Source organism: Tachypleus tridentatus, unplaced genomic scaffold (genome assembly GCF_004210375.1).
Source record: "Tachypleus tridentatus isolate NWPU-2018 unplaced genomic scaffold, ASM421037v1 Hic_cluster_1, whole genome shotgun sequence".
Taxonomy (NCBI): Eukaryota; Metazoa; Arthropoda; class Merostomata; order Xiphosura; family Limulidae; genus Tachypleus; species Tachypleus tridentatus.
In genome coordinates, this window is record NW_027467777.1 from 12,844,472 (window position 1) to 12,872,146 (window position 27,675).

At 31.0% G+C, this 27,675-nt stretch overlaps 1 protein-coding gene across 3 annotated transcripts; it reads left to right on the forward strand.

The window, feature by feature from the left end:
* Nucleotides 1-4,668: 4,668 nt before the first annotated feature.
* Nucleotides 4,669-23,495, forward strand: LOC143241794 (glutaminyl-peptide cyclotransferase-like). Of its 3 annotated transcripts, XR_013022278.1 has the most exons (9): nucleotides 4,669-4,793; nucleotides 8,522-8,671; nucleotides 10,031-10,300; nucleotides 10,666-10,845; nucleotides 12,379-12,478; nucleotides 19,231-19,353; nucleotides 20,559-20,734; nucleotides 22,643-22,739; nucleotides 23,414-23,495. XR_013022278.1 is itself a non-coding variant. In XM_076485029.1 (8 exons), the coding sequence occupies exons 1-7, from the start codon at nucleotides 4,749-4,751 to the stop codon at nucleotides 20,732-20,734; spliced, it is 1,044 nt and encodes a 347-aa protein (XP_076341144.1). In that variant the 5' UTR covers nucleotides 4,669-4,748; the 3' UTR covers nucleotides 22,643-23,495. The 3 variants fall into 3 exon arrangements, 1 of the variants encoding a protein (XP_076341144.1); XM_076485029.1 differs by having other exon boundaries at nucleotides 22,643-23,495; XR_013022279.1 differs by lacking the exons at nucleotides 4,669-4,793; nucleotides 8,522-8,671 and adding an exon at nucleotides 8,682-8,892.
* Nucleotides 23,496-27,675: the final 4,180 nt, after the last annotated feature.

The following is a 27,675-nucleotide window of genomic DNA, read 5'->3' on the forward strand; positions in this document are numbered from 1 at the left end:
AATAACGAGCTTATGTAAATTTCTGATCTTGAACCTTAAACAGGTTTGTTTTATTTAACAGATTTTGCTGTGTCAGATTTCGATCTTTTTTGGCAAAACTATGTTCACGAAAGAGGTTTATTTATGACTATAACTGATGTTCTTCAGGAGAAACTTTGACAAGTTTTGATTTAAAATGTTTCATCTGTCATTTTCTACACCTTTTCTTTTGACTTTGGGTTTATATTACATATTAAGAAAATTTCCAAAGAACATGACCTTGAAGTGATTTGAATGACTACAGTGATATCATTGTGGAAATCCTGTGACAACAACAAGTGGTTATTTTCCTATACTTCCTATTTTCTTGAATAATTACCTGTCAGTTGACTTTTGAATCAACCTGATGAAAAAATAGGGTGTATAATTTCACATATATGTATAGTCAATGGTCCACTGATACCTACGTGGTACCATACTTTTAAATTATGCTTATAAGTCGATTTTTAGGTTGAATTGTGCAGTAAGTTATCTTACATGACTTCTCGATCCTATGCACGCATGTTGAGAGAACAACTGTCACTGTGGCATTTTTGTTCCTTTATGACTTAACCGTAGCGTTAAAGGAATAACTGCGAGGATAGTGACAGAAAAAGTGACCACATATAACCTTTTGCTCTTGTTTTCAGTTTTAGCTAGCATATTAATGTAAAATTTATTTTTTTCTTTTATCTGTTTCGGTGAAGAATCAATTGATTTAGTATTTGATCATCAGAACTGTTGCTGAACAATTGACATTAAGAGAGTGTTAACAATGCGTAATAACAAAACTAACAATGTTCTAAGTACGGTATTTAATAATAGATAAAATAAAGTAACAATAAACGTGACTGAAACGTTGTATGACACTTTTACTTGTCAATTATACCATTACACGTGCTTGTAGTAAGATCTAAAGCACAAGTATTTTAAAACGTAACATATGATCCACTGCTATGTAAGTTAGTGAAACGATACTTTGATATAAGTGATATCAATGTATGTAATAAAAAATCAAAATGTGATTATTTTCTGATAACATAACGCCTCGTGTTTTTGATAATATTTACATCTCTTGTAGACTTAGCAAGTTAGGAAACGCTTCAGGGGGAACTGACTGATATTTTTTAATGAGGTAACCTAGCGATGTATATTGTAATAAGAGTGTTTGAAGCCACGAATACAAGTTTAGTGAAGTGACTGAACAGTTAAAAACTTTGAATGTCTCCTGTTCTCCGTCACTCGACTGTTACCTGTGTAACCATTTAATGGCCTTTAAAGAACACAACGGAGAATTCCATTATATTTCCCACAATGCCTCACGTCGAAAACACACAGTCTTGCTTCCCGTCAAATTATTGATGAGTTGTGTTTGGTGAAACAAACTGTGACAAGAATTTAGGCTTAAACATCTTTCAAGCCTTTTTCTTGTGTGTGCGTGAAAGACAACTCGGATTTTTTTTTTTCGTTTCCCTTCGCCTACACGATGAGAGAGTTAATGCCAAAATAATTTATGAGCCACTGGGCTTATTTTAGTTTTAACGTGTGGGTTGTTGAGACGGTATTTAAAGGCTTGGATGTGAAAAAGTTATGAAACATTGACTCGAAGGAAAATAGAGCTTATCTGGTTCTTGATGAAAGATTGGACAGTGGAGGTCGACGAGGATATGATGACGTCAGACTTGAAGCATCATCTTTGGTTTGGGTAGCAGAGATCCCTACCGAGTACGTGCGTAGTTGCTGATTTGATATTGTACATATATACATACGCATACACACTAACTGCATACTGTTTGGTAAGATAATAAGTTTTATCTGTTTTAGCCTAAAAAAGTGGATAGTAGGTTTCATCTGAATGTTCAAGAATTGTTTGTATTTACACGTATTAACTTCGGTGTGCAGTAAACATTTTCTTTTGCTCTTAAGTATACGACCTGAAACGTTACCAGTGCGATTAAAAGTACCGCAACGGAAAAACGTACATTGTATTAACTGTGTATGTGTTCTGAAATTTAACATCAGATAACAATGTATTCATCATATCTTTATACAAGATTTATGACAGTGTGCCATTATTTTCTGTAAGTTGAAATATCGATGTAATTCCGTTTTGCAGCACGTTTTCCATCTCGTTTAAAAGTAAACTGTTATAAAACATTTTTTTTCCTGATTGGTTAATCGTGATATGTAAGTATTCAGTCATCACCACTTTTGTAACTACGCTTTTGTGTTTCTATACCATATCCTCTATATATAATATTTCTAGTAGATCAGTTCGAGACTACTTCTTTAATAATAATCTATTTAAAAGTTTTAATCCGAATGAGTTTAAAGTGTAAGTTGCTGAGCCGTTATTGCCGTTCGCGCATCATTCTTTTGCATGACCCTCCAGTGTCACAGCTGTATGTTTGCGGACCTACAACGCTAGAAATCGGATTTCGATACCTTTGGTGGGCAGAGCACAAATAGCCCATTGTACTTAACTTCCAATAAAAACTGGTTGCATGCTTCGTAACTTTAGTAAACAAGTTAGTACTTTGTGGACAGTAGATAGCATAACAAGTCAAAAAACTTTGTTTTTACGTCAATTTTATGATGTTCAAGAAGTAAACAAAGATGGAGATTTTCATCAGTTTTTAACGATTGCCAACTTGGTGAGTACTTCTTTATTTCTGTGGAATGTGAAACATTTATGTAGCTGTTGTATAAAGAAGTTCATGAACTAAAAGTAGACAACCATTCCATCGAAGATGTACTTCTTTAAAAGTGGACGAAAAGTTCAACCGTAACGTCAACTAATCTAATCGACCGTGAACTGAAATGGCTGAAGGTAGAAGTCAATATCTATCTTGTTTGTTTGAAGTTAAGCACAAAGCTACACAGTGGACTCTCTGTGCTCTTGTCCACCACGAGTATCGAAACCCGGTTTCTAGCACTGTAAGTCTGCAGACATTCCGCTTTAAAATTTGCCTTTAACAGAAATTCATGATGTATAATTTGTGAAACTACATCTATTCAAGAAAAACAGACTCCAGTTTACAAAATTCAACATTAATGTATATAACTGAAAAATTATCTTTATATGTGTATGTGTGACTTTGATCAGTCTTCAATAAACAGTGACACCTGGAAAGTAGAAGCGTAGTGCATGATGACTTTATATATCAACACATGCACATAAACGGATATAGAGGAATATATTTTGAATACTTTTAAACTGTATACACGTAGAAATGAGTAGTAAGTTATTGTGTAAATTATATGAGTTATTTATTAACTTTCCACAATTTAACTTAGATAATTGGCAATACTTTGTCTTTTGCAATTGCAGTTATATAAAATAATTACGTTACAATTTTAATTTCAAACTAGATATCTTAACTTCTCTAACATATCCTCACAGAGAAGCGGTATATATGTATAGTCACTTTATTCATCCCTACAATGTTGGAGGCTGCATGTACAATGGGGTATTACATATGAGGATTTTTTTCAGCAATATGGAAAGATTTTCATTCAAATTAAAAATATAAAGTGTGTTTTTACAGCTGTTTTTCCGTGAAAATATTTTTTTTAAAAAATCACCCCATTTTTAGAGTCAGGCAGGTAACAGTAACATTTATATATGGGAAATTTAGTCAATGTTTTACCAAAAATTTGTAAAATGTATCTTCGGGTTTATTTTCTCTCGAAATATAAAAACTCTACATACAAACGTGTTTGTAAAAAAGGATAAAGATTTTCTTCTATATTATCGAGTAACGGTTTTAAAACATGAGTCATACATTACTGTCAGGAAAATATTTTAGACCCATACCCACTTCTCGATCTGATGCATGATTTTGATAGTTGCAAAAAGTATATTTCAAATGACTGCATGTTTCATTCAATCAGCTTAAAATTTCAGGGGTATTCGACTTACTGGAGCCCACTGGGGCTTTCAGGCTCCCAAACCACGGGACTAAAAGAGTTGAACCTCATCTCCAAAAAGTTAGGAACGTACCTGGTTTTAAACTTGATGGCTTAAGCGTCGCCAGTATTTTCAGAGAGGGGATTCGTTTCTAATTAGTGGCGTAGATATGGGCGGTTTAGTAGCTTCACTGAATCAGTGCCCCAAAGACACAGACTACGACTCATCTGTTAATTCTGATGCTTCACTCACATCAATGTAACTTATTAAAGCGCTATCTGGGTGTTTTAAGTGATAACAGTGCTGTGTACTTTGCTTTGTATTTAAAGGACATTTGTACATTTATGTCCGTAATATGTCTTTGTAAATACAGAAGCAAGAAAACGCGAGTTTTAGTAGTTCTGTGTGTTTATTTAAGTGCAAACTTATATAATGGGCTACCTACGTTTTGTTCACCACGGATATTGAAATAAGATTTTTTTGTAATATAAGCCCCTATGTGTAGTACTGGGCCATCGGAAGGGTTAACTTCTATAATCGTTATTCAACATTTGAACATTCTAAATAAAATAAAGTGACATTTTGTTCACATCATGTGAAATTTGGACATTTTTTCACTTTTTCAAAATTATGGTGTGTTCTGTTCTGAATAAACACTAGTGTTTTCATGCCATGATTTCTTTATGCATTTAGGAACAAAAAACATCATTTATAAAGCCTCACAAATGCTATGAACCGCCGGGCCTCGACTGCCCTAGTTACGCCACTTGTTACTTGTCGTCTTTCTTAGATATAGCTCTTACAAAACAGATAGAGTTGCATGTATATGACGAGAACTCGAAGAACTCAAGCAAGTTTCAACTCGGTATTATCTAATCACTACTAAATTATATTTATTTACTCTCAGCGTAATTGAAAGTACGAAGGATCTTTAACCCCAGAAGGTGATTTTATTGTATGACGATTGACTAGTCAGTACCATGCAGATCGGTGAAACACCGAATGTTGTTATTCGCGATGGATCGAGAAACAACTGTTTAGCACGTTTAAATATTTTAGGGTTGTGCCAGTAATTATGGTTTCGTTGTTGATCTTCAAGTAGATATGGAGGCTCATGAAATTAATGGTTATTTATGATGCAGAAGGGTTTCTCTCAAACTGCATAACTCGTCTGGATAATAGAAGTATATAATGTGAGCATATTCTTTGTATATATTAAAAGTGTAGCCTTAGTTATCCAGGTAAAGCACGAAATTTAAGTTCCTTCATTCTCACAACCTCGCTTGTTTAGGTTTTTTGTTTTAAACAATTCTTTGTAGTTTCCGAGTTTAAGAATTTCATCCTTTATACATATTTCATTTATTCTTTCTTATATCTGGATTAAACAGGTGTTTCTCAGTTGGACTTGCCAAACGAACTTAGCTACTGGGAGTTGGTTGTCATGACCCACATTATCCCTACAAGGACGAAAAATTCTGGAGGTTTCTTGGCATAGTTCGTCAGAGTTTATAATGAAGTAATATATGAATTTCTCACAAGCCTCAAGGACAAAAAACAAACAACAAAATAATGATTCAATGTAAACAGCTTGTGACCTCTTAGAAACCAACCATTTCGTTATTGAACATATCGGAAAAGACGAAGTACCATTATGGCCTGACTTCAAATGTAATTTTTTGTTTTCTTGAATTTCGCGCAAAGCTACACAAGGGCTATCTGCGCTAGCTGTCCCTAATTTAGCAGTGTAAGACTAGAGGGAAGGCAGCTAGTCATCACCACCCACCACCAACTGTTGGGCTACTCTTTACTAACGAATAGTGGGATTGACCGTGACATTATAACACCCTCTCAGCTGAAAGGACGAGCATGTTTGGTGTGACCGAGATTCGAACCCGCGACCCTCGGATTACGAGTCGAGCGCCTTAACCACCTGGCCATGCCGGGCCTCAAATGTAATTAGTGACGTCTCTTTCATTCACAACATTTATTGAGAGATAATAGAGGACGGATAGTATCTGATGATTATGACATGGCTGGATTATTAAATGTTTCCTTTTCTTCGATTTGTACTTACGAATTTTTAAGCAGTATTTCGTATTTTGAACAATTGATAAATGGAAACGAGATCAAACAAGATTACTGCATTAATTCTGAGATGATTAAGAAAATGTTTGTAAGTTTAAACAACGATAAGGCTCCTGGGTCACATAATATTTCCTTAAGGGTTTTGAAGGAAGTTAAACATAGGATATGTTGAGCCACTTTTTTATTATTTTATGTAAGCCATTGAATAGTGGACAAGTACCAGAGGATTAGAAGTCAGATAATGTAATTTATCTTTTCAAGTAAGGTGATAAAAATTGTCCCAGTAATTATAGGTCCATTAGTCTTACATCAGTTGTGAGAAAAGTTTTGGAAAGGCTGTTAAAAGATTCTTTGGAAAGTCATTTAATAAAGTTTAGAATTTTAGTGGATAATCAACATGATTTCACTAAGGGTAAACTTCCCTTACAAATGTTTTGACATTCTTTGAAAATGTTACTGCTTATGTAGATAAGGGTGTAAATTTCACATCTCTGGATTTTCAGAAAGTATTTGACAGGGTTCCACATAAAAATCGTATAAAAATTGTCTTTGTAGGTGTGGGGGGGTAAGTTTGTAAATTGGATAGAAGAGTGGTCAGATAAGAGAAAGTAGAGGGTTGTTAAAAATGGTGTTCAGTCAAAATGGATTAATGTTACAAATGGAATATCTCAGGGTTCAGTATAAGGACTTTGATTATTTTTTGATTTGCAGCAATAACACAGATGAAGGAACAGTCAATAAATTATTTTTATTGTCAATGATATTAAGGTCAGTCTCTGAAGCCATCCAAGCAGTGTGCTGTTGCTAGTGGTAGGGCAAATAGGATCTACAGAAATATTGAATACAAGTCTTAAAGAGGTTATAATTTCATTATATGGGTCACTAATTAGGCCACATTTGGAAAACTGTGTTCAGTGTTGTGGCTTCTTACCTTAGAAAATACATAGATTGTTGAAAATGTTTCAGAGAAGGGTTACTTGAATGGTGTCTGGCATGGAAGATTTGTCATATGAAATCTCTCAAATTGTTTTCTCTTGAAAAGAAAGAGTTGGGTCAGTATGACTGAGGTGTTTAAGGTTTCATTTTCAGCTAAGACTGTTTTACTTTTCTAACAGAGTGGTTAGCCTTTAGAATGGGTTGCTTTAAGGTATTGTAGAGGCAGTAAATTCAAATGAATTTAAGAAAAAAGCTTGATATGCCTGTGAATGATTAGGCAGTCTTTAGGTGTGTGTTTTTTTTTTTTAATTTATTTAGAGTGTGAAACAGCCAAGATAAACCAATAGCTCCCATGTTTAGAATGTTATGTTATACATTTTGGAATATATGTAAATACTGATATGATTCCATTAAAGCCAACTTTTTCAGGTATATACTATAAGTCTATAACTATGAAAGTTTCACTTATTTTGTTTTTAAGAAAATCATATTTTTGTGTTAGTTTATATATCCTTTAATATAGCAAGCAAAACTGGTTTACCATATAAAACTTAATAGCATTAAGAGTTATATCAAAATCTGTTTTCCTGAAAGCTTTATTAGAAAAATTATGGAGAAATATCTGTGTAAAATGAATACTACTCAAGCATTATTGTTTGATGTACATAAATTTCCTCTAACAATAATCTTATAATTAATATTTGAAATTCTTCATATTCACAATTTTGCTAAATCATTCTTAAACCTCATTCACATATTAAAAGTTTTTCAAGGTGAAAAGTTTGGTACCAGTATTAGCAGTTGTACCATGTTTACAAATTTACATATACTTGTTCCAAACAGGTTTGTATTGGTTACACAGCATGCTGTCTAGCAGTTTGAATCAAAAACACATCAAATATTAAACTGAGTGATGGGAATTATTACAATATTTGTATACACTTTAACAATATGTGTGAGAAGACCCATTATGATAAAGACCTAAGCATTTACTATATAATACAGAATGAAACAGATCTGAATCAAAGAGATTTTAGTGAATAGACATTTGTAACTAGGTTTCAATAATACATCTTGCAGTTCTTACACTACTGAGTATGTAGTATTCTTAATACTTCTGTTTTTCATTTTTTGTATTAATTAAAGTGACATGTCTTTTGTATTATTTTATATTATTGAGCATAAAATATTGTTAATAATTTTATTCCATGTTGTTTATAATATTTAAATTAAAAAATATTCACTTTTAATTATTCAGCCTGTCTTAAATTTCCTAAGCACCTATTAGCTCTATTTAGTTTTATAAGTAAATAGTTTATTGTTGTTTTTGTGCCAAACATTCCAAAAAATTTTTGAAAAAAAAATCACAAGTAATGAGTTGGAAAATTATTTATTAATAGTGATGTAAAATAATTGTTTTAATAAGAATTAACAGTTTGATTTGTGTAAAAGGATTTCAAAAAGTTAGTGGACTCAAAAGCAACCAGGATTGAAACTCTGATTTTTATTATTTCTACGATGTTTTAATATTTGTAAAAGTACTGATTTTTTTTATTGTTATTATTCTACTAGTGGCACCATGAATCAAAAAATCTCTCCGATTCAGCAATACACACGTTGACTCAAAATAACCCTGTTTATTATGCAAACTTCAACACTACCCTAGATGTTTTGTTAATTCCCAGAGTTCCAGGAACTCCAGGTCACAAGGAAGTAAAGAAGGCAAGTAGAAAATTTGATCCAACCTTTAAAATGAAAGGATAATGAATGCATAAAAAATGTTTACAAATTAATGGATTCTGGCTATTGAGTTTGTTGGTCAAAAGAAAAAGTGAATGACCGGAAAGCAGCATTACGACATTGGTATCATGGATATTTCTTTACACTAGACACCATAAAAAAATTTTAGTGTACATTCTGAAATGAAAAAAGACATTGAAATTGTAAGTAGTCTTATTGTACTTTTATTTTTTTTTACCTGAATGTGAAGGTTTGTTTTTGAAAGATGAATTTGATGAGGTAATCCAAATTTGTTACAAAGGTTGACAACCATTCAATAAAATTTTAGTAATAATTATCCTAAATACAAAATATCTAATAATTGATAACCGATATCTCTTATGAAAATAATTTGCTTAATATTTGATGAGATAGGCCAAAATTAGCTAAAAACAATTAAATATCTTTTAGAGACTAAATTATTAGGTTTGAATAATGTAAATTAGAAGTCAAAGATTGCACTTTTGTTTTTATAGGTGAGTTTTGCTAATTACAGGTTCAGTATCTAGGCTTTTGTGTTTCCAATTATATACTTAACAAAATCAAACATTTTTAATCCCCTTTAATTAAATTAGATAATTGAACAAATATTTGGTAAAATGATTAGAGAAAAGCCAACTAGATCCAAGGTAGAAATGTGAACTTGTGTAAAGTTTTGATTATGTTTATGTGTAGTCTACATTATGAAACTTGAGTTATATGATGTTTTGATTGAAAGTATTTACTAAAGCATAATAAGACTTAGTTTTTGCTTTATACACCAAAGGCCTTTAAATTATCAAATAGTTCTCTATATAAAACTCAATTTTTGAGTTTCACTTAAACCTCATTCTAAAATTATATTGTTGTACACTGTTTTTAATATTTTAGTTTAGTTGTTTGTTAGAGTGAGTTTTTGACATAACATAGTGATAATGATGTGTAGAAATTTCTTGAATGTCTAAATATGATGTGATATCCAGATTTGTGGGAAGTATTGGAAAAAAACATGTACAAACAACAATGAATTGGTCAGACAGAATATTAAATACCTTCAAAAGTAAATTCCTTTTTAAATTTCAGTTTTTAAATAATTGTTATTATGAAAGTTAAAATATAATAATAATGCTTTCATAGATTGTTTAGACAGAGTATTCATGATGAAACTTTGCCTGTTGTGGAAGACTTTCAAAACGTCGCCCTCTACACTTGTCTCCACAACAGGCAGTTGCCGTCCATTCTACAAAGTTTCATCAATAATTATGCTGTTTTTGTTTTGGTTATTTAGTGGTATGTTTTTCTCTATACCATTTTCTTTTGTAGTTTATCATTGAAACCATGAAATCCCTAGACTGGGATGTTGAAGAAGACAACTTTATTGCACCAACACCATTTGGTAAAAAACATTTTTCAAACATCATGAGTACACTTGATCCTGGTGCTTGTGAAAAGTTGGTGCTTGCCTGTCATTATGACTCAAAGTACAACAGAGAGTATACATTTGTAGGGGCCACTGATTCTGCAGTTCCCTGTACAATGATGATTCACTTGGCTCAAGTCCTTGATAAGCAGTTGAAACAACAAAGAAAAAAGGTTTATTATTTCTTATCTTTTATTATTACGTATGTTTAGATATTAGTGTGGGAAATTTATTGACTACTTGTTTTTGCCTTTGTTATCTATGTTCACGAAAGTTTGATTTGTTGGTAATTACATGGTTATAGGCATTCTAAAGGAAGTGAAAATTGGATGCATTATACATGGCTCTGAAGTACAAGAGAAAATTTTCATATTTGAACTCACTGGTAATGCTACTTTCAAAAATGAATTTCAGAACATTTTATTTCTTTCTCTAATATCAAACTATACAATGTATGTTCTCTTCTAAAAATTCTTGAACCAAATATTTAATGTTAATAATATCTACAGTTAATTATTTTTGTGCTTCTTCTTATTAGAATAAAGACCTGACTCTTCAGTTTATTTTTTTTTTTGATGGAGAGGAGGCCTTGAAACAGTGGAGTAAATCTGATTCTCTATATGGTTCCCGACATCTAGCTGAATTGTTAAACCATCAACCATTTCCTGATGAATACCAACATTGTAGTAAGAATTATGCCACACAGCTCGACAGAATAGTAAGTGCTTAAAGTTTCTTCCTATGCTTTTATAATATAACAAGGTGGATGTGTGTATTCTCAGTTTGCCTTGATTTCCCATAGAGTAGTCTACAGGAATTACAAAAGTGGGAGGATTCATCAGGTACTCTATTACAAATTAGTGCCTGTATTTTATCTGCCTTTGAATGAGCCTCTACACATAAAAGAGACTGGAAACAGAGTTATAAACAAGCGCAATCTTTATTATAGACAAAGACAAGTTTAACTCTTTAACAAGTGCTTGTGGTAAACTGGAGAAAGGAAAAGAGCTTTATTTACACTCTGTCTCACCAGGGTAACTCTAGCTCTGTTATGCTACAGTAATGCTAGGTCTAAGTTATGATACATTAAAATTATAAGTACAAAAAAAGCTTATCTTAAAGATATATATAATACAGGCTAAATGCAAACAAACTTGTCAGGGTTTAGTTTAGAGAGAGAGAAGTCTCAAGAATTCTCTCCCCAACAAGGGTGATCAGGAACATTGCGGTTCCTCTTCATCCCCTCATGTGAAAGATTATTTAACTGTGCTTGGAATTTTGCCTGTATTTAATTTTTACTTATTTAAGGTGTTAAAGTGCAGTTGGGCATTATAAAATTCATGGGTGAGATAGGAGGGAGTGAAACAAAGGTAGCACCAGAGAAGCAAGCCAGGCCCTAGCCCAACAAGCAAATATCACTTAAATATTAATGTAAAACAACCCGATTCAGGGCTGGGCAATAATTTTGCCTTGGCTGGGATCTAAAGATCCAATAGCAATCTGTCTCAAAAGGCAATTTCTTTCAGGAGCTTAGCAACAAGAAATAATGCTAGTTCATTATATTTAAACAAATAAAGACGATATATATGTAACGTTCTCTCTTCTTAGGTGTATTCATCATCCATGTCATTGAGAGCTACTCTCATGTTAACAGGGAGTGTCTTTCTTACCCCTTGGTAATTATGTGGTTCATCTTCAGAACAGACCACTGCTTCTTTTCACAGTATTGTTCATACTATAGTGATCTTCTCCAAAGGAAAACATCACTGACAACTGGAGTGACTTGTTTAGTCCTGTAAATAAACAAGAAGAAAAACTTGACTGATATTTTATATTAAATTAAGAGTAAACTGTGAAGCACACTGAAAATTGTGATAAACTGTATCAGATAAAGGAGTAGTAAATGCACAATATGTGTACATATCAGAGATATGTTCTGTTGGCTTTTTAGAAATCCTGGACAAAAATTTTACAGAAGAATATTAAATCTTGTTTATTGTATCACTTTTATTAAGTGCACATCAATGAGGAATATAATGCAACTGTAAAGGTTGAGAACTAAACAGAATGGAAAATAGTTGTATTGCCTCTATGCCACAACTTAAAATGTAATTTTATTTAATTTCGATAATAACTAACTAATTTTAGGTCAAACTTATTACAAGCTGAAGTAAAAAAAAACAAACCTGTTTTGAGTTTGATGTCTTACTAAGAGAGCTGCTATAACTTAAGTTTCTTTTTGTTTTTCTAGCATGCTTTAGTGCTATTGGATCTTGTGGGAGTAGAAAACCCACGTTTCTACAGCTACTTTGAAGACACATATAGTTTGTACAAGCAGCTAGTCAACATTGGTGAGTGTATCAGAAAGTATTCATATATAAATAACTATATTTGTCAAATTCCTCACCCTCTAGCATAATTATATGGTAACTTGCAAGCAAGGTGTTAGTGCTGCTGGTGTATATTGGAGCATTTGTTTGTGATCCCCTTGTTCACTGTTAGAGATTTTTTCAGGCAGTCTAGCACACACTGTCACTCTTTCTCATGAGTTAGCATTAAGCATCTTGTGACTGCTTTAGTTCAAGAACAGGTGGTAGAGTATTAAAGTGGTAAAATATTTGTGTCATATGTTGTGTGTTTATTAAGACACACAAATACGACATTAAAAAATGTGAAGCACATTTTACAGTTATACTCTTTTTAACATGTACACATTTTAAAAGGTTGATTATTAACATTACATAAAACAAAGGTTGCTTTTTAATTATTTATGTTGGTAGGACAGATTGTGTGAAGCATTATAAAAGTCAGTTATCAATGCTGTTTAACACCACTCCTACCAAAACTGAATTTGAAGGGAAAAATAATGTATGTACAAAATTCAGTTTTTCTGTTATATTATTTCCTTGGTGTTTAATTTAAGAAAAAAAATATGTTGTGTGTTTTTCTCTTGTTAATATATGCATTTTCAGTTTCTCACTAATGTATGTTGTCTTAAATAATTAGTGCAGCATATGTTTATTTTACTTAGATTGGTCTCACAAAAATGGTAATTAGGTTTTGAAAAAGAGATCTTTATCCTAATAGTGACATCACACATGTCTGGTAAATTTTGGCAGGGATTTGACACTTAAAATTTAGCACAACACTACTGACTGTAAGTAAGGTCCTGTAAGAATAATGTCAACCTCTTAAGGTGTCTAATTCTCAGCTCACTAAGTCTTGGTAATCAAGATGAGCAAAATGTTTTCAAAATATGTGAATCTTAAAATTTCACTTAGATGACAACTCTTTCATTAAGTCTCATTGAAACAAACAAGTTTTAGGCCATTAGCATAACACAGTTTAGCTGGAATGAAGGCAATTACTAATGTTGTCTTGTGAGATTTGCCTATTTATAGAAATACATATACATGTATACAGGTTAAATGGCAGTTGTTCTTTCCATAAAAGCAAAAATGATATCCCCTTGGTAAATATTAAACTGTCTTCTGTAATTAATAGGAACCTGTTTTATGAATGGTTTGAATTATTTTTCAGTTTCCATTTTCTTTGTCCAAAAAAGAACAGTAATGCCTATAACATATATTCTGCTGATAACATTTCTGACACGACCAGGACTTAATTCGTTATGTTTAAATAGGCTCGAACTTGAAATTTTATAGATCTAAAGCACAGTTGGGTTATTTAATTAATTAATTAATTGATATAATGAATTACCTAAAAGCATTGGTTACATCAATTAGTGTCACATAATTTAATCAACAAATACAAATTCTGATTAAATTGATTAATAAAAATAAGTATTTCCTATTATTCCAACAGTTGGTTAATTGAAATTATGATTACATTGATTGTTATGTAGCCAAATAATCAAAATTACAATTAAATTGATTGTAACATAAATGATCAACTAATTGAAGTTAGTATTTTTTATTATCTTAACTACCTATGTAATAGAAATATTGCCACTAAATTTGCTTTTTGTGTGGCAGTTACTAAAGCTATTTTGAACTGTTACCTGCTGCCAACTTTTCTTGTTTTCATACTGCTGCCTAGAAGGATTGTTAATGTCTAGTAGCACATTCTGTTAACTATTTTCTGATAAAGAACTGCTGACTAGAGAGTCATATTTGTGGCAGTATCTCCCATAAATGTTATTTTGTTATTATTGAACTACTAATTTGAGGGAAGGCAACTAGCTGGCAGCACCTGCAATCAACCTTTCCTGTTGTTGAATTGTTAACTAGAAGGAATAAACATAACTGATCAATTGGGCCATAAATTAATTTATTACCAAATTAATCACCCAGGTTTAATCTAAACAAATGCTCTGTTTAAAATGCTACTGATGTGTTAGGAATAAGTTTAATATTTGTTGGATACTCAATAGCTGTTTTAACTTCAAGACAGAAACTTGTACAGGTGTAACAATTACATGTTGAAATTTAGGAACATTATTGTATTTATGCTATGGCAAACTGCTATAGTGCTTTACATCTGTCAACAGTTGTCTTTTTATGTACTTAGATTAATTTGTTTATAAGAGTAGCATCTATTTTTTTTCTTCCGGTGTTCCCTTTTCCTGTAAAATCTTCATAAGATTCCATATAACATGTATAAACAGATATTTACCCTGATTGAGTTTGGGTAAGTATCTGATAAGTTCTTGTTTTTGATGTTTTAAAAAAGAAGTTTTATGTCATCTTCATGAGTTTGAAACATACTGTTATGTTTTTCAAATCAAAGCATCCAGACCTTTAAACCTTGTAGTCAAGTCTTCTTTGTCGAGGCTTCTTGAGGTTGTATCATGTTATCTAATTTTCAAAATCTACTGACAGGGAATATAAACGTGTAAAATAATCAAACTCTAGATTTCATTAAACTGGAACCAAATTTTCAAATTCCAGGCTTCATGCCTTCAAAATCTAGGGTTTGGGAGCTGAAACAGGTTTTCAAGTCTTCAATCTTCAGGTTACATGGGTTTGAAATGTGCCAAATCTTCAAACTTCAGATTTTTGAGCTTGAAATCATGCTGTCAAGATTTTAAATTCCAGATATCATAAAGTTTTAACTTATTTTTCAAAACTCTAAGCTTCTTGAGATTGGAACCATGTTGGCATGTGTTTAAACTCCATGCTTTATAAAACTGGAATAATACTGTCAAGTTATCAGACTCCAGTCTTTATGTAGTTTGATCATATTGTTGCTTCCACATTTCAGGTAGTTGCAGTATATTAAAATTTCAATTTTTTAATTGTTGTCTAGTGTTTACAGTGTTTGTGAAAATTTACTCAGATGAGAACTGTTTCATTAAGCCAGAGGTTTTGATTCAAAATATCATTGAAACTCATTGGCTATGCACATGTTAAATACTGTGTATATCTCTTTTATACTGTGTTATGTTTCTAATTTCTATTGTTGTATGACCAGGCATGGATTTAAAGAAGCTATACCTGCCTCCACTCATTTTATTCAGAAATTAGTAACTGTATAATTTAATTTTGTATAAGTAGATTTTGAAATTAATATAAAAGAAAAAAACAGCTACACTTTCTTACACTTGTGTACAGTATCAGAAAGAAACATTAGATGCCAATGTTTTTATTTGATGGGACTTTTAATTACATAAGTTTTTGTTGTTTTGAAGCTATCTGAAATCAATATTACTGGAGTGAAGTGCAATTTAATTAATGGCTGAGCTAATAGCTAATCAAAGCTAGTTTGATGTGCATGGCCTATTTAGTCAAAAGTTAACCATATAAAAGGTGGCATGTGTTCTATACTAGCAGTTATCTCACTGGCATTTATACAGTGGCAGTTGTCCCACTCCCATTGGCTTTTCCAGATGCTAACAATGTGTCAAAACTTAAGAGATTTGTTTCATCAAAGTTTGTATTGCTTAAAACATTTGCAACTCTTCTGACTTGGTACAGAATCAATTTTCTTATGGGAAAATTTTGTGTGCTGTTAAAGTCTAAAATAAGTGGTGCATCAATTAATTAAATGTATTTCAAAATATCTCTAGTTTTCAAACATTACTTTAAAATATGAGAAAATGTGTATAATTCAAGTACACTCATTTTAATTACATTATTGTGGTTATGCCTTTATGTTCTGTTTGCATACTTATATATTGTAAAGAGTATTTTTGAAGCTTGTGCTCAATGTTCTTCACTAAAGACTTTGTATACTTCTAAGTTTTAATATTTTTAAAATTGAAATTTAAAAGAACTGTAGCTTAGTTTAATAATTTTCTTATTGTGAACCAAATTTAGTAGGACTGAACAAATACAGTTATTTTTGGACATAAGTAATTTATATATATGAGTATTTTCAAATAAGTAATTTTGCTGTGGAAACTCATTTACTCCTAAAGTTTTTTTTTTCCCAGTCAAGTGTACAAATCTTCATATAACTGTTAAAAATAATAAGCTTTGGTTTTACTCTTGATATCAGAAGTATAGTTAGCAGGAGAAAATTAAATGTCTTTTCTGTACATTTAAAAGGGTCTTGAAATATCCAAAATATTAGATAACATTTGTGACAAACATGACCATTTTAAGCCTATCTCTTGATAAGTATCAACCACAAGTGAAGTACTTTTCGTGCAGTCGTTGTACACATTTCTTTATTTCTTTTCATCTTTATGACGTTTTCTTTAATCCTAAAATTTCTTGTGTACTATTAGATAGCTGTTTCACTATTAATATAAGTCAAATATGTCTTTAAGGAATTTATATTATAATAATTCATAATTGAAAACCTTTTATAAGCAGTCTTTAGTTTCATTTGAAAAGCAATAAATTACTAAATACCACATGACATTTTGAACAGATAAGTGAGTTGCTCATGTACACTTTTAAGTTCATAAAATTTTAAAGGGACTCTAGCTCCTAACTCTAACCATTCTTTACTAGTCATGTATTCATCTAATCTGTTCTTGAACTCAGTTAAATATTCTGCCTTCACAACCCTTCAATGTGCTCATTCCAAAAGCTAACCACTCTGTTTGAAAAGTAATACTGTCTAAACTGCAGAAGACTCCTATGCTGCCAAAATTTCAATTTATGACCTGTTATCCTATTGTTTTTATTGTTAAACATTAAGCATGAAAACGTTTTATGGTTCTATGTTATCTATACACTTAATAATCTTAAACACCTCAATCAAATCCTTTCTGACCTTTCAACTCTCCAGAGAAAACAAGCTTAGAAATTTTAGGCTCTTCTCATAAGATAACTGCTCCATACCAAGTATTATTTTAGTGGTTCTTTTGTAAACTTTCTCTAGCAATTCAATGTCATTCTTGAGGAAGGAAGCTCAAAATTGTACACAGTAATCTGAATAAGACCTTACAAGTGATCTATACAGTAAAACAGTTATGTTCCTTGTTTTGTGTTCAGTATTTCTATTGATGCTTCTTAACATTCTATTAGCCTTATTGTTAGCTACACTGTTGAGATGACATGAGTGATGTCATGACACCAAGATCTTTTCCTTACCACAGTGTTTACTGCATTCCCATTTAAATTATAACAATAATTGTTACTATGAAAACCTATATGCATCACTTTACATTTTAGATAGCTAAACATCATCTGCCACATACTGACCCAATGCATCAAATGATCTAAATCTCTCTGTAACTCTGCAGCATCTCTGATACAGTTAGCCACACCAAAAATCTTAATGTCATCTCAAACTTCAAAATTTTGTTAGTCATTTTAGAGTCAGTATCAGTGATATAAATCACAAACAACAAAAGATCCAGTACAGAGTCTTGAGGCACTGAGTCTGTTACTGTAATCCAGTCAGATCCAACTTTATCTCTACTCTCCAGCCAGTTTTCTATCCAGTGTAATTACATTTCTCTCCATACCCATAGATTTAATTTCTTTTAAACTAGTCTTTTATGAGACATCTCAACAAATGCTTTCTGAAAATAAAGCTCAATCAAATACACAGTATTTCCTTCATCAACTCTTGCAGTAACATCTTAAAGAATATCAGAAGATTTGTTGAACAAGATTTTAACTTAGTGAATCCATACTGGCTCTACAACACTGTATAAAACTACTTTAAGTGACAATGCAATACATCTTTAATCACACTCTACAAAAACTTTCCAACTACTCATGTAAGATTAACTGGTCTAAAATTGCCTGGACAATGTTTATCACCTTCTATAAATATTGGACTAACATTAGCCAACTATTACCTTTTACATGATCATTAGTAAGTAAAGACAAATATTACCTTTTACATGATCATTAGTAAGTAAAGACAAGCATTACCTTTTACATAATCATTAGTAAGTAAAGGCAAGCATTACCTTTTACATAATCATTAGTAAGTAAAGGCAAGCATTACCTTTTACATAATCATTAGTCAGTAAAGACAAGCATTACCTTTTACATAATCACTAGTAAATAAAGAGAAATATTACCTTTTACATAATAATTATTAAGTAAAGACAAATTTTATCTTTTATAGACATAAGCATTTTAGATATTAGGTGAAAGTGACATGTCAAAAGATACACAACAGACTTAGCTGAAGTATCACATAGGTATTATTTGAGAATATTTAACCCTTTAGTATCTGAATTTTAAATGTAGTGTAGTGTATGTGTGGATATAACTCCCTTGTTTTTCCACATGCATGAGTATATCTATATATTTATCTCCATGGTCATTTTCATAGCACACAGAAAATACAGTAAAACCTATATAAACAATTTAATTATCTGTTAGGTACTGCTACAAATGTGTTCAAATTGTGTTATTTCTAATTCCTTAAGTTTTACTTTAATGCAGTTGTTATATATATCTTCATTGCTTCTAAACAGTATAATATCCAATTATACAGAGAATAATAACTTTTAAAGCAGTTTGACAGCAAACATTTTTTGAGATGTTTTGTGCAGTAAAACTCAACAATGGTTTTACATCTTTGATATCAATGTCATTTTTGACATCAAATTGTCAGTTTCTGTTCTTCTGTCATATGTTTTCAGTGTTTGTTTTTAACATTCACACTGTATATACTGCATTTCTAGTTCTTTTTGCCTTAATTTTACTAATTTAGTTTTTTCTTCCAGAAAATCGTCTAAATGACATGAAAGAACTTGAAGTTTTATCTTCACAGTTAGCTACAAGTTATTTCAAAAACATAAACTTGTTTTCTTTTGTACAAGATGATCATATCCCATTTTTGGAAAGAGGTAAGATAAGTTTATTATTTTAATCATTTGAAATATTAACAGGAAATTATTCAATGAATTCATTTCATGAGGTTTATTTTTGTGTGTTGTAATGGATATGATGTTGCTGAGATGGAAAATGTCTTCATTAAAGTTGATTTAAAAAAAAATTATCTTTCCAATTTATTGAATGGTATGGAGTTATTTTACAAATTAGAATTTCTACTACAACACAGTAGAAAACTAATCACACCACCAAATAACAGTAACATTAAGATATTAAAACTTGTATGTACTGTCACAAATCTAAGATAAACATTCTAATATTCAAAAAAGTGTACCTCAAACAATAATAATATATTAATTTTCTATGTCATTCAACTAAACTGAAGTTTAGCAGAAATTATTCAATAGTTTGTTTTAGTATTAGCTTAAATTTTATAAACCTTAATGATGGCTTTTGCAGTATTTGAAAGCATTTTATTTTGTTTTCCATAAATAAGGAATAATTTATACTAAAAAAATGTAAATTATCAACTCTAAGCAACAATATGTTTTTCGTTTTACTAATGTATTAAAGAATATATGACTTACTGGAAAATGTAGTAAGTGTTTTTACAAGAGCATAAAGTGATAATATAGCAAATGTCACTCTAGGTGTTGTATCAGGCTTCAGTATACTTATTTCTTTTGGTCACACAACAAACTATATAACTCAGCAATATTACAGTTGCTGACTTAAAAAATGTTAAACAATAACTACTTGTAAATTTTTGAAATAACTTCAAAACCACAATGGAATACTTAGATAAATTCTGGAAATTAGCTTCAAAATATATATAGTTTCTCACTTTTTTGAAAGAATATTTTGAAGTGTTCCAAAGTGATATTTAATATGTTTTCCCTTTATGTAATGTGTAATCTGTTTATAAAATCTGTCTTTAAAAGCTTTATTCAGTATCTTTTATCTTTGTTCAACTTATAAGAATATTCTAGAGCCAGAAACAGCCACACTTTAGTTCATTATCATTTATGTCATTAAGATGTTTCATCAAATTGGGAATATATTATTCTAAAGAATCCTAGTAAAAAATCACTGATTAGGAAGTCATAGCTATTTTAACTCACTCTAGCTATATCTACATTTTATTGAAGTACGTTTTTATAACATTTACTAGTAGAATATTTGACTTTGTAGATTATGTCACAATTTTATTTTTCCTTAGGTGTTTCTGTTGTACATTTGATCCCAAGTCCTTTTCCATATATTTGGCATCGGGATATTGATGACCGAGAGCACCTGCATCATCCAACTATAAACAACCTTAACAAAATCTTCAGAGTCTTTGTTGCCCAATATCTACATCTTGATGTTCCTGAGACTGGCATTTTAAATTCTTAAGTGACTATCTTTCTCATGTTTTCCCTCTTAGTTCTTAGAAAATGGTTTGGCAGGACCCAACTCTAGTCACAAGTGAAGTAATTTTAAATAACCAGAAAACAATCACATTTGTAGAAATAATATATATATATTGAAATTTGAGTTCATCTGTGTTAAACAGGTACATTCCAGTATTATAGATGTTTAACTTTTATTATAACTTTTCACCTTTTGCATGCATGTGTCTTGGTGTATGTGTGTGTTTGTGTGTATATATATTATATGCTTTTCTCACATTAATTTTTAATAACAATATTTCTTGTAGCTATCAATATTCAAAATTCAAGGTTAAGTGGTTGTGTTTGTAGATGTCACAAAGAACTGAATTGTTTATTCTTTGGTTACTTTTTGTAAGTTGAAAATTTGGTTTATCATCTCAATCACATTGTTTTAAAGATTAGGTAACAAATATATAAGTAAATTTTTGTTGTTATACATAGAAAAACAACATAAGTTTTACATTTCAAACTGCTCTATTAAGTAAAAAAACATAGCTTATGAGTTTAAACATGTTAATTATAATACCTTTTAAATAAGTACAACTCAACAATAAAAGTTGGAAATGTTGTAAAATAAGAATAGTTGTTAACTCAGATTTATTAATTGTATGCATGTTTAGATATGCATTTGGCTTTAAAAAACTGAATGATTAATGTGTATTTATAGTACTAACTCTTACGAAGAGTGATTAATGTGTATTTATATTACTAACTCTTATGAAGAGCATGTAACTGCAGTTATAAAGAAAAGCTTTGTCTTTAGTTCATTTAGTGGAAAATGAAGAAACTGATGTAATTATTGAAAACATAAGTAAAAATTGTTGTTCATAAATACACAAAAATAAAAATGTTAATAGCTGAAAATAGAGGTTGTTTCTTGTGTGAAGTAAATCCTAAAGACTGAATCATAGATTTTGATAATGTACTCGAGAAAGGAAAATATTCAATTCAGAAAAAGACAAAGAAGTTAAAATTTACAAAAAAGTATATTTAGAGAAACTGTTTAATTTTAAACATACTTGGATATGTCAATCATATTCAAAATAATTAAAACCTTTACTATGTGCCTTTGAAGTCATGGCTTATCTCTTTTATTCTTGAAGTCCAGATGCTTGACTCACAAGCTGAGGGTCATAGGTTTGAATCCCCATCCCACCAAACATGCCTGCCCTTTCAGCAGTGGGGGGTTATAATGTGACATTTGGTCCCCTATTTGCTTAAGAGTTGACAATGGGTGGTGATGACTAGCTGCTTTCCGTCTATTCTTACACTGTTAAATTACAGATGGCTAGTGCAGATAATCCTTGTATAGCTTTGTGTGAAATTTAAAAACAGTAGCAACAAAAAAAAGCACTTTTATTCCTAACTCTGTCTTTTTATTCAAGTAGTATTTAAAGTGTATATATATGTGTGTGTGTGTGATAATTGTAGAAACAAAACATTAAAATTTTGAAAAAAAAAGTAAATACTCTTTATTCTAAGGTAAAAACATATATAAAATTGTATTGTTCTATAGTGGCTTCTATATTAATATCCCATGCCACATAAATCTGCATTAAAAGTTCTAGCAGAAAGAATGTTTTCAAATTGATTTAATGGCACTAAAATTCAGAAATGTTCTTAAGGTATTTTCAAACAAAAATATCAAAATTGTGTCATAACTTCTAAAATTAATGCTTTCACAGCTTTGAAATAGGCTAATAAAATTACATATGTACAATTGGCAAAGAATTTGTGAAATGTGTGATGGGGAAAAACCTTTGCAGAATTTAAATTATTTTAAAATATCTGCAAAAACGAGAAGCAATACAAACTTTGTTTTTATTTTAAAATTTCAAAATAAAAGCATTTATTTTTCTGTTTGTTACAGATAAGAAATCCAGAATTTTTGTTCCTGATGTTTAAATAAAATAAAACACTGACCGAAACTCTGTGATGTCAGCCCTTGGCTGAAGTGTTACTAACAGGTTTGTTTTTTATTTGGGTGTTGCAGGCACTTTACCTCAGATTGTACCCTTATTTATTTTATATTGTTTTATTCAAATACGCAAATAGATACGACAATATATTTACTTTTCATGTTTTCACTAGATCACATATATAACTTAATAGTTCTGAAGACTTTGTACTTATTTACAATATTAAGTACACTCAAGGAAGAAAGATGCTCTGAAACATTATACCAAAAAAATTCTTGAAGTTATGTTCCTACATTCCAGAAATAAATTAAAGACAATGTATCATATCATTTCTCTCGAACCACTTAAAAATCATGGATTATATCTATTCTTCTTCTGTTTTTAACTATCTTGTCTAATTATATAATATGAAATTTATTTAACTCTAAATATTTATGCAAAGCTACATAAAAGCTACCTTCACTGGCTGTTCTTAATTTTAATTGATAGGTTAGAGGGATTACATATTTTAAACACTTGGGACTATTTTAATCAAATGGTAGTATTCGACCATTACTCTTACAATGCACCTGTGGCACAAAGTGTGGAGCATGTTTGTTTTTTCCCAATGAGCTAATCAAATTAGTTAGTCAGTATTTGTTATTAATAAAAGAAATATTTTTAATGTATTAGGACTGAAATAGTCTAAGAGTTTATGATGAAATGTTTGTTTATGATTCTAGGTCTACAAAATACATCAAAGCATATGTGGCCTGTAGCAAACATTATTGAAGAAATAAATTAATTCCTTATCAGTGTGTGAACCATACTTGGCATTATTTTTACTAAATAATTTAAAAGAACCCATTCAAAAGTAGAAAATGTTATGACTCTCCAATTTACCTCATCACAGATTACCAAATCTATTAATAATAGTGAAATAATACTATTGTACAACAGCTAAGAGCAAAAACACCTTCAGTGTACTTCAAAGCACAACTATATTTACATAAAAAAATAAATTAAAGGATTGAGTTTAGAATTACAATTTATATTTTGTTGACTTTATTTCTAAATCTGAACTTAAATCTCTAATCAGAAAAGACAGTTAATGTTATATTTATGTATTGTAGTATGTTATAAAACAACATACAGAAATACAGGTACATTTTTTTCTTTTGCTTCTGGCTCCCTAGTAGTGCAGTGGTATGTCAGCAAACTTATACAACAAGAAACCATGTTTTGATACACATGTTGGGTAGAGCACAGATAGCCCTTTGTGTAGCTTCCTGCTCAATAACAAACACCAACTTTCTTGCTTTTATGAATGACAAAATTATAGTGAGTAAATATATAGAAAAACATATAATTTGTTTGATTATCTCAACGTAAGAAAAACATTGATCTTAAAAAATAATTAAATGGGACAGTTGCAATAAAACTAATCAAATTTATGATAATTATTTTGTATATAAATTCAGAATACTGCTTCAACTCAGAGTTGAAAATCTCAAAAAAAAGAGATGTATTCATGATCTTAATAACTATTTCATTATATTATATATACATGTATATAATTTTAAGTGTTTGTGTCTTACCAACTTGCACTGATTACTGCTTAAAACCTGGTAATAATGATAAGAGCTAAAGTTTGAACAGACCAATACTATGCTACTACATATACCACTTTTTTGGGGTTGTCATTTTCAGAGAGTGCAAGTTGCTCTCAAATTCAAACCCATTCAGTGGAAGAAAACTTTAGGTATTAGGATCCATTACTCTATTTATGGATTTTGCAGTGCTCTTAAACATAAGTTTTAATGATCAAGGCATTAGGGAAGCTAGTGAATTTTGTTCATTTTGTGAGTGGTTATGGCCTCACAGCTTATTCATGAGCTCTCTGTGCACAGAGTAGGTATGAGCTAGTAGTCCTAGATAAGCATCTGTGGTTCATTTCAGTGGCTTATTGCAGGTACTCAAGAGGGGTTCAGTCAAACCCACTATTTTTGTGATGTAAAATGTCATACTTATATAGTGAAAGTGAAGCTGCTTGTAGTATTTAACGTTTTCTTCATAGTATACATTCTTCTGGTGCAACATTAGGATTTTTTGGCTTGAAATAGTCACACACAGTGGCTTTTGTTGATATTTTGTAATTGGAAGCCCAGAGCCGTATTCTTCTTTATTTTGTTGTTACAATACAGTCTGCGATAACTTCACCTAAAAAATTGCTATTATATGCTTTTTATCACTGAACTCATAATCACGCAGTCAAGGTCTAAATAATAATCTTTCGATGCGTATTTTTATCTCGTAAAAGGTCTTGAACATTCCTCCCAATAAGGAATATTCTGATGCAATAATACTTAATTAAAACAATAATACTTAATTAAAAAAGCTTTAGTAATATGACGCAGCAGTATAGCAATCGCTAACTAATAGGAATTGAACATATATGGTAAACAGCGTATGATTCCTAAACAATTACATAAACAAACTTACCATAAACTCTCTCTTCTGGAAGTAAGTAAATATGACACCATCGCTGTATAATCTATCAATTTTATAATGCATGAATTAAACTTAAAATGAAACAATTGTGTATGTCTAACTTCCACATGGGATTTTGAGCACAGGCAAGCTTCGTCATGTCACAGAAATGGAACTATAAAGTTATTGTGAGTTTGAGATTTAAGCACTTTTGTAGTTTTTTGTCTTTGTGGAAGAAAAAGTTGAGAACTGTATTAATTGTAAACACATTTGGAAATTTTCTTCTATACGGTTAATAGTTTGGCTTGCAAGACTACACAATAAACAATTTGTAAGCTTGACATGATGATTAAGTTACAGTACTACCTACCTTTGTTGCTTTAGTAGCTACTACAGCATTTGATATGCAATTAGAATAACTATCTTGTGTTGTGTCATGCATACATCTGGTGTTTTAAATTACAAAGTTTGTGATTAATCCATGAATACTCATACAGATGCATACCATGGCTCTGGTACTAGCGATGAATGTGAATCTAGTGAGGTTGACACTACTGAGATTTATTCTTGTTGTGATAACATTAATGATAACTAACTGGTATATTTAAGCCTCAAACTGAATCAAATATTGACAACTCCACTCTTCCTGCACCATCATCATTACACTGCATTATAATAATCACGAATTAATCGGAGATTTTCCATGCTATTTCTGTAGTCACAAAGTAACGCATTCATGATGAAAATGTATTGCCTCGAACAAAATAACTTGATGAAAACTGCCAGGCTACGAGTTACCTATCAAACGCTGACAAGTATTCTTATCTTTATAAGTATGTAGCACCACAAAACGTTTTTCCTACCACCTTTCCTCAAGTTTAAAATATCTTGGTTTAAAAGATACCAATGGTTATTATACAGATCAAATTTATATGGCATTTTTTGTGGTCTTTGTACTACCATTCTTCTTACCTAGTTGGTGTGATTAAACAGTAGTCCTCAACAAATCATTTAATAATTGTGTAAACTTTGGTGATACTTTAAGCAACCATTCTAAGCTTGATTATCATCGTGATTTTATGCAGGCTACTGATGTCCTGAAGGTTCAATTGAACATCAGTCGTACGGTAGAACTGATATTATTACCCACAGTGCTGCTCTTCAGTCACGAACAACTCTAATTTTTCATTGCTCCCCAGTGGTACAACGACATGTCTGCAGACTTGCAAAATCCGCGTTTCGATACTCGTGGTGGGCGGAGCACAGATAACCCATTGTGTAGCTTTTTGCTTAACTATAAACAAACAAACTTTATCATGTTAATCTATTTCAAAATAGAATAAAACATTGTTTTCTAAACGCTTTAAACAAATTATCAGTTAAACTTGGAATATGTGGCAAAATTAAAGCTTCCTTTTTAATTTATTCATAACTGGATTTTAAAGTAATACTTTGATGGGTTATTACCACATAGTGAATTTTTTAACAGCTCTATCTACAATACTTGGGTTAATTTCTCCTTCACCTGCGAGAAATTTCATTAACAATAACTCATTTTTTAAGTCTTCTTGTTTAGTATAAATCTTTAAAATTCTGTGAAGATAAATGTAAAACACAGATATGTTTTGTGATCTACTATAACATGATTCACAATGTGGAAACATAAGAACAGAAAATGGATTCCGGAAAATAGACGTTCCTTCATTACTTTGTGCATTCCTTTTTTTAAATACATCTAAGGAAAGCAAGTTATTATTTTTCTCAGTTTCATAAGTAAATTGTTTAGATGGTTCTATATTATTCAAATAGTACGAAAATCAACTAATGTCTTATTACCATATCTCCACACCAACAATGTATCATCTACATATCTTATCCAAATATGAGTTTTACATTTTGCACCATTTCTGGCCTTACTTTCAAATACATCCATATACAAGTCACATAACAACGGTGAAAGTGGCGATCCCACAGCAAACCCTTCATTTTCGTTATAAACATTATTGATAACTCGAAAAAATGGATCTTGCACACGTACCTTTGTTAAATTAAGTGCTTGTTTGTTTTGAATTTCGCTCAAAGCTACTCGAGGACTATCTGCGCTAGCCGTCCCTAATTTAGCAGTGTAAGACTATAGGGAAGGCAGCTAGTCATCACCATCCACCGCCAAATCTTGGGCTACTCTTTTACCAACGAATAATGGGATTGACTGTCACATTATAATGCTCCCACGGTTGAAAGGGCGAGCATGTTTGGTGTGATGGGGATTCGAACCCTCGACTTCTGAGACAAATTGTTTTTAAAAATGAAAGATAGATTTCTTTGAGCTCATTTTTTCTCACAACATATATTGGAAATTTCTACTGCTTAAAAGACAATAAAGTTTCAAGTTGACCAAAGCATAAAAATTCACTTCCAATTAAGACTGTACTATATCCTGTTAATGTTCGCTTACTTGAGAATTATAGTGGTTTAAAAATAAGTTTCTAGACTTGTGACAAAGAAAATCAGGTTT

What these genes read in the sequence shown, in the direction of transcription:
- LOC143241794 (XM_076485029.1), top strand. Translation starts at nt 4,749, where the DNA reads ATGTATATGACGAGAACTCGAAGAACTCAAGCAAGTTTCAACTCG. An exon ending in GTCACAAGGAAGTAAAGAAG is followed by an intron (nt 8,672 to 10,030) that starts GCAAGTAGAAAA and finishes TTTCTTTTGTAG; the next exon opens with TTTATCATTGAAACCATGAA. An exon ending in CCACACAGCTCGACAGAATA is followed by an intron (nt 10,846 to 12,378) that starts GTAAGTGCTTAA and finishes TTGTTTTTCTAG; the next exon opens with CATGCTTTAGTGCTATTGGA.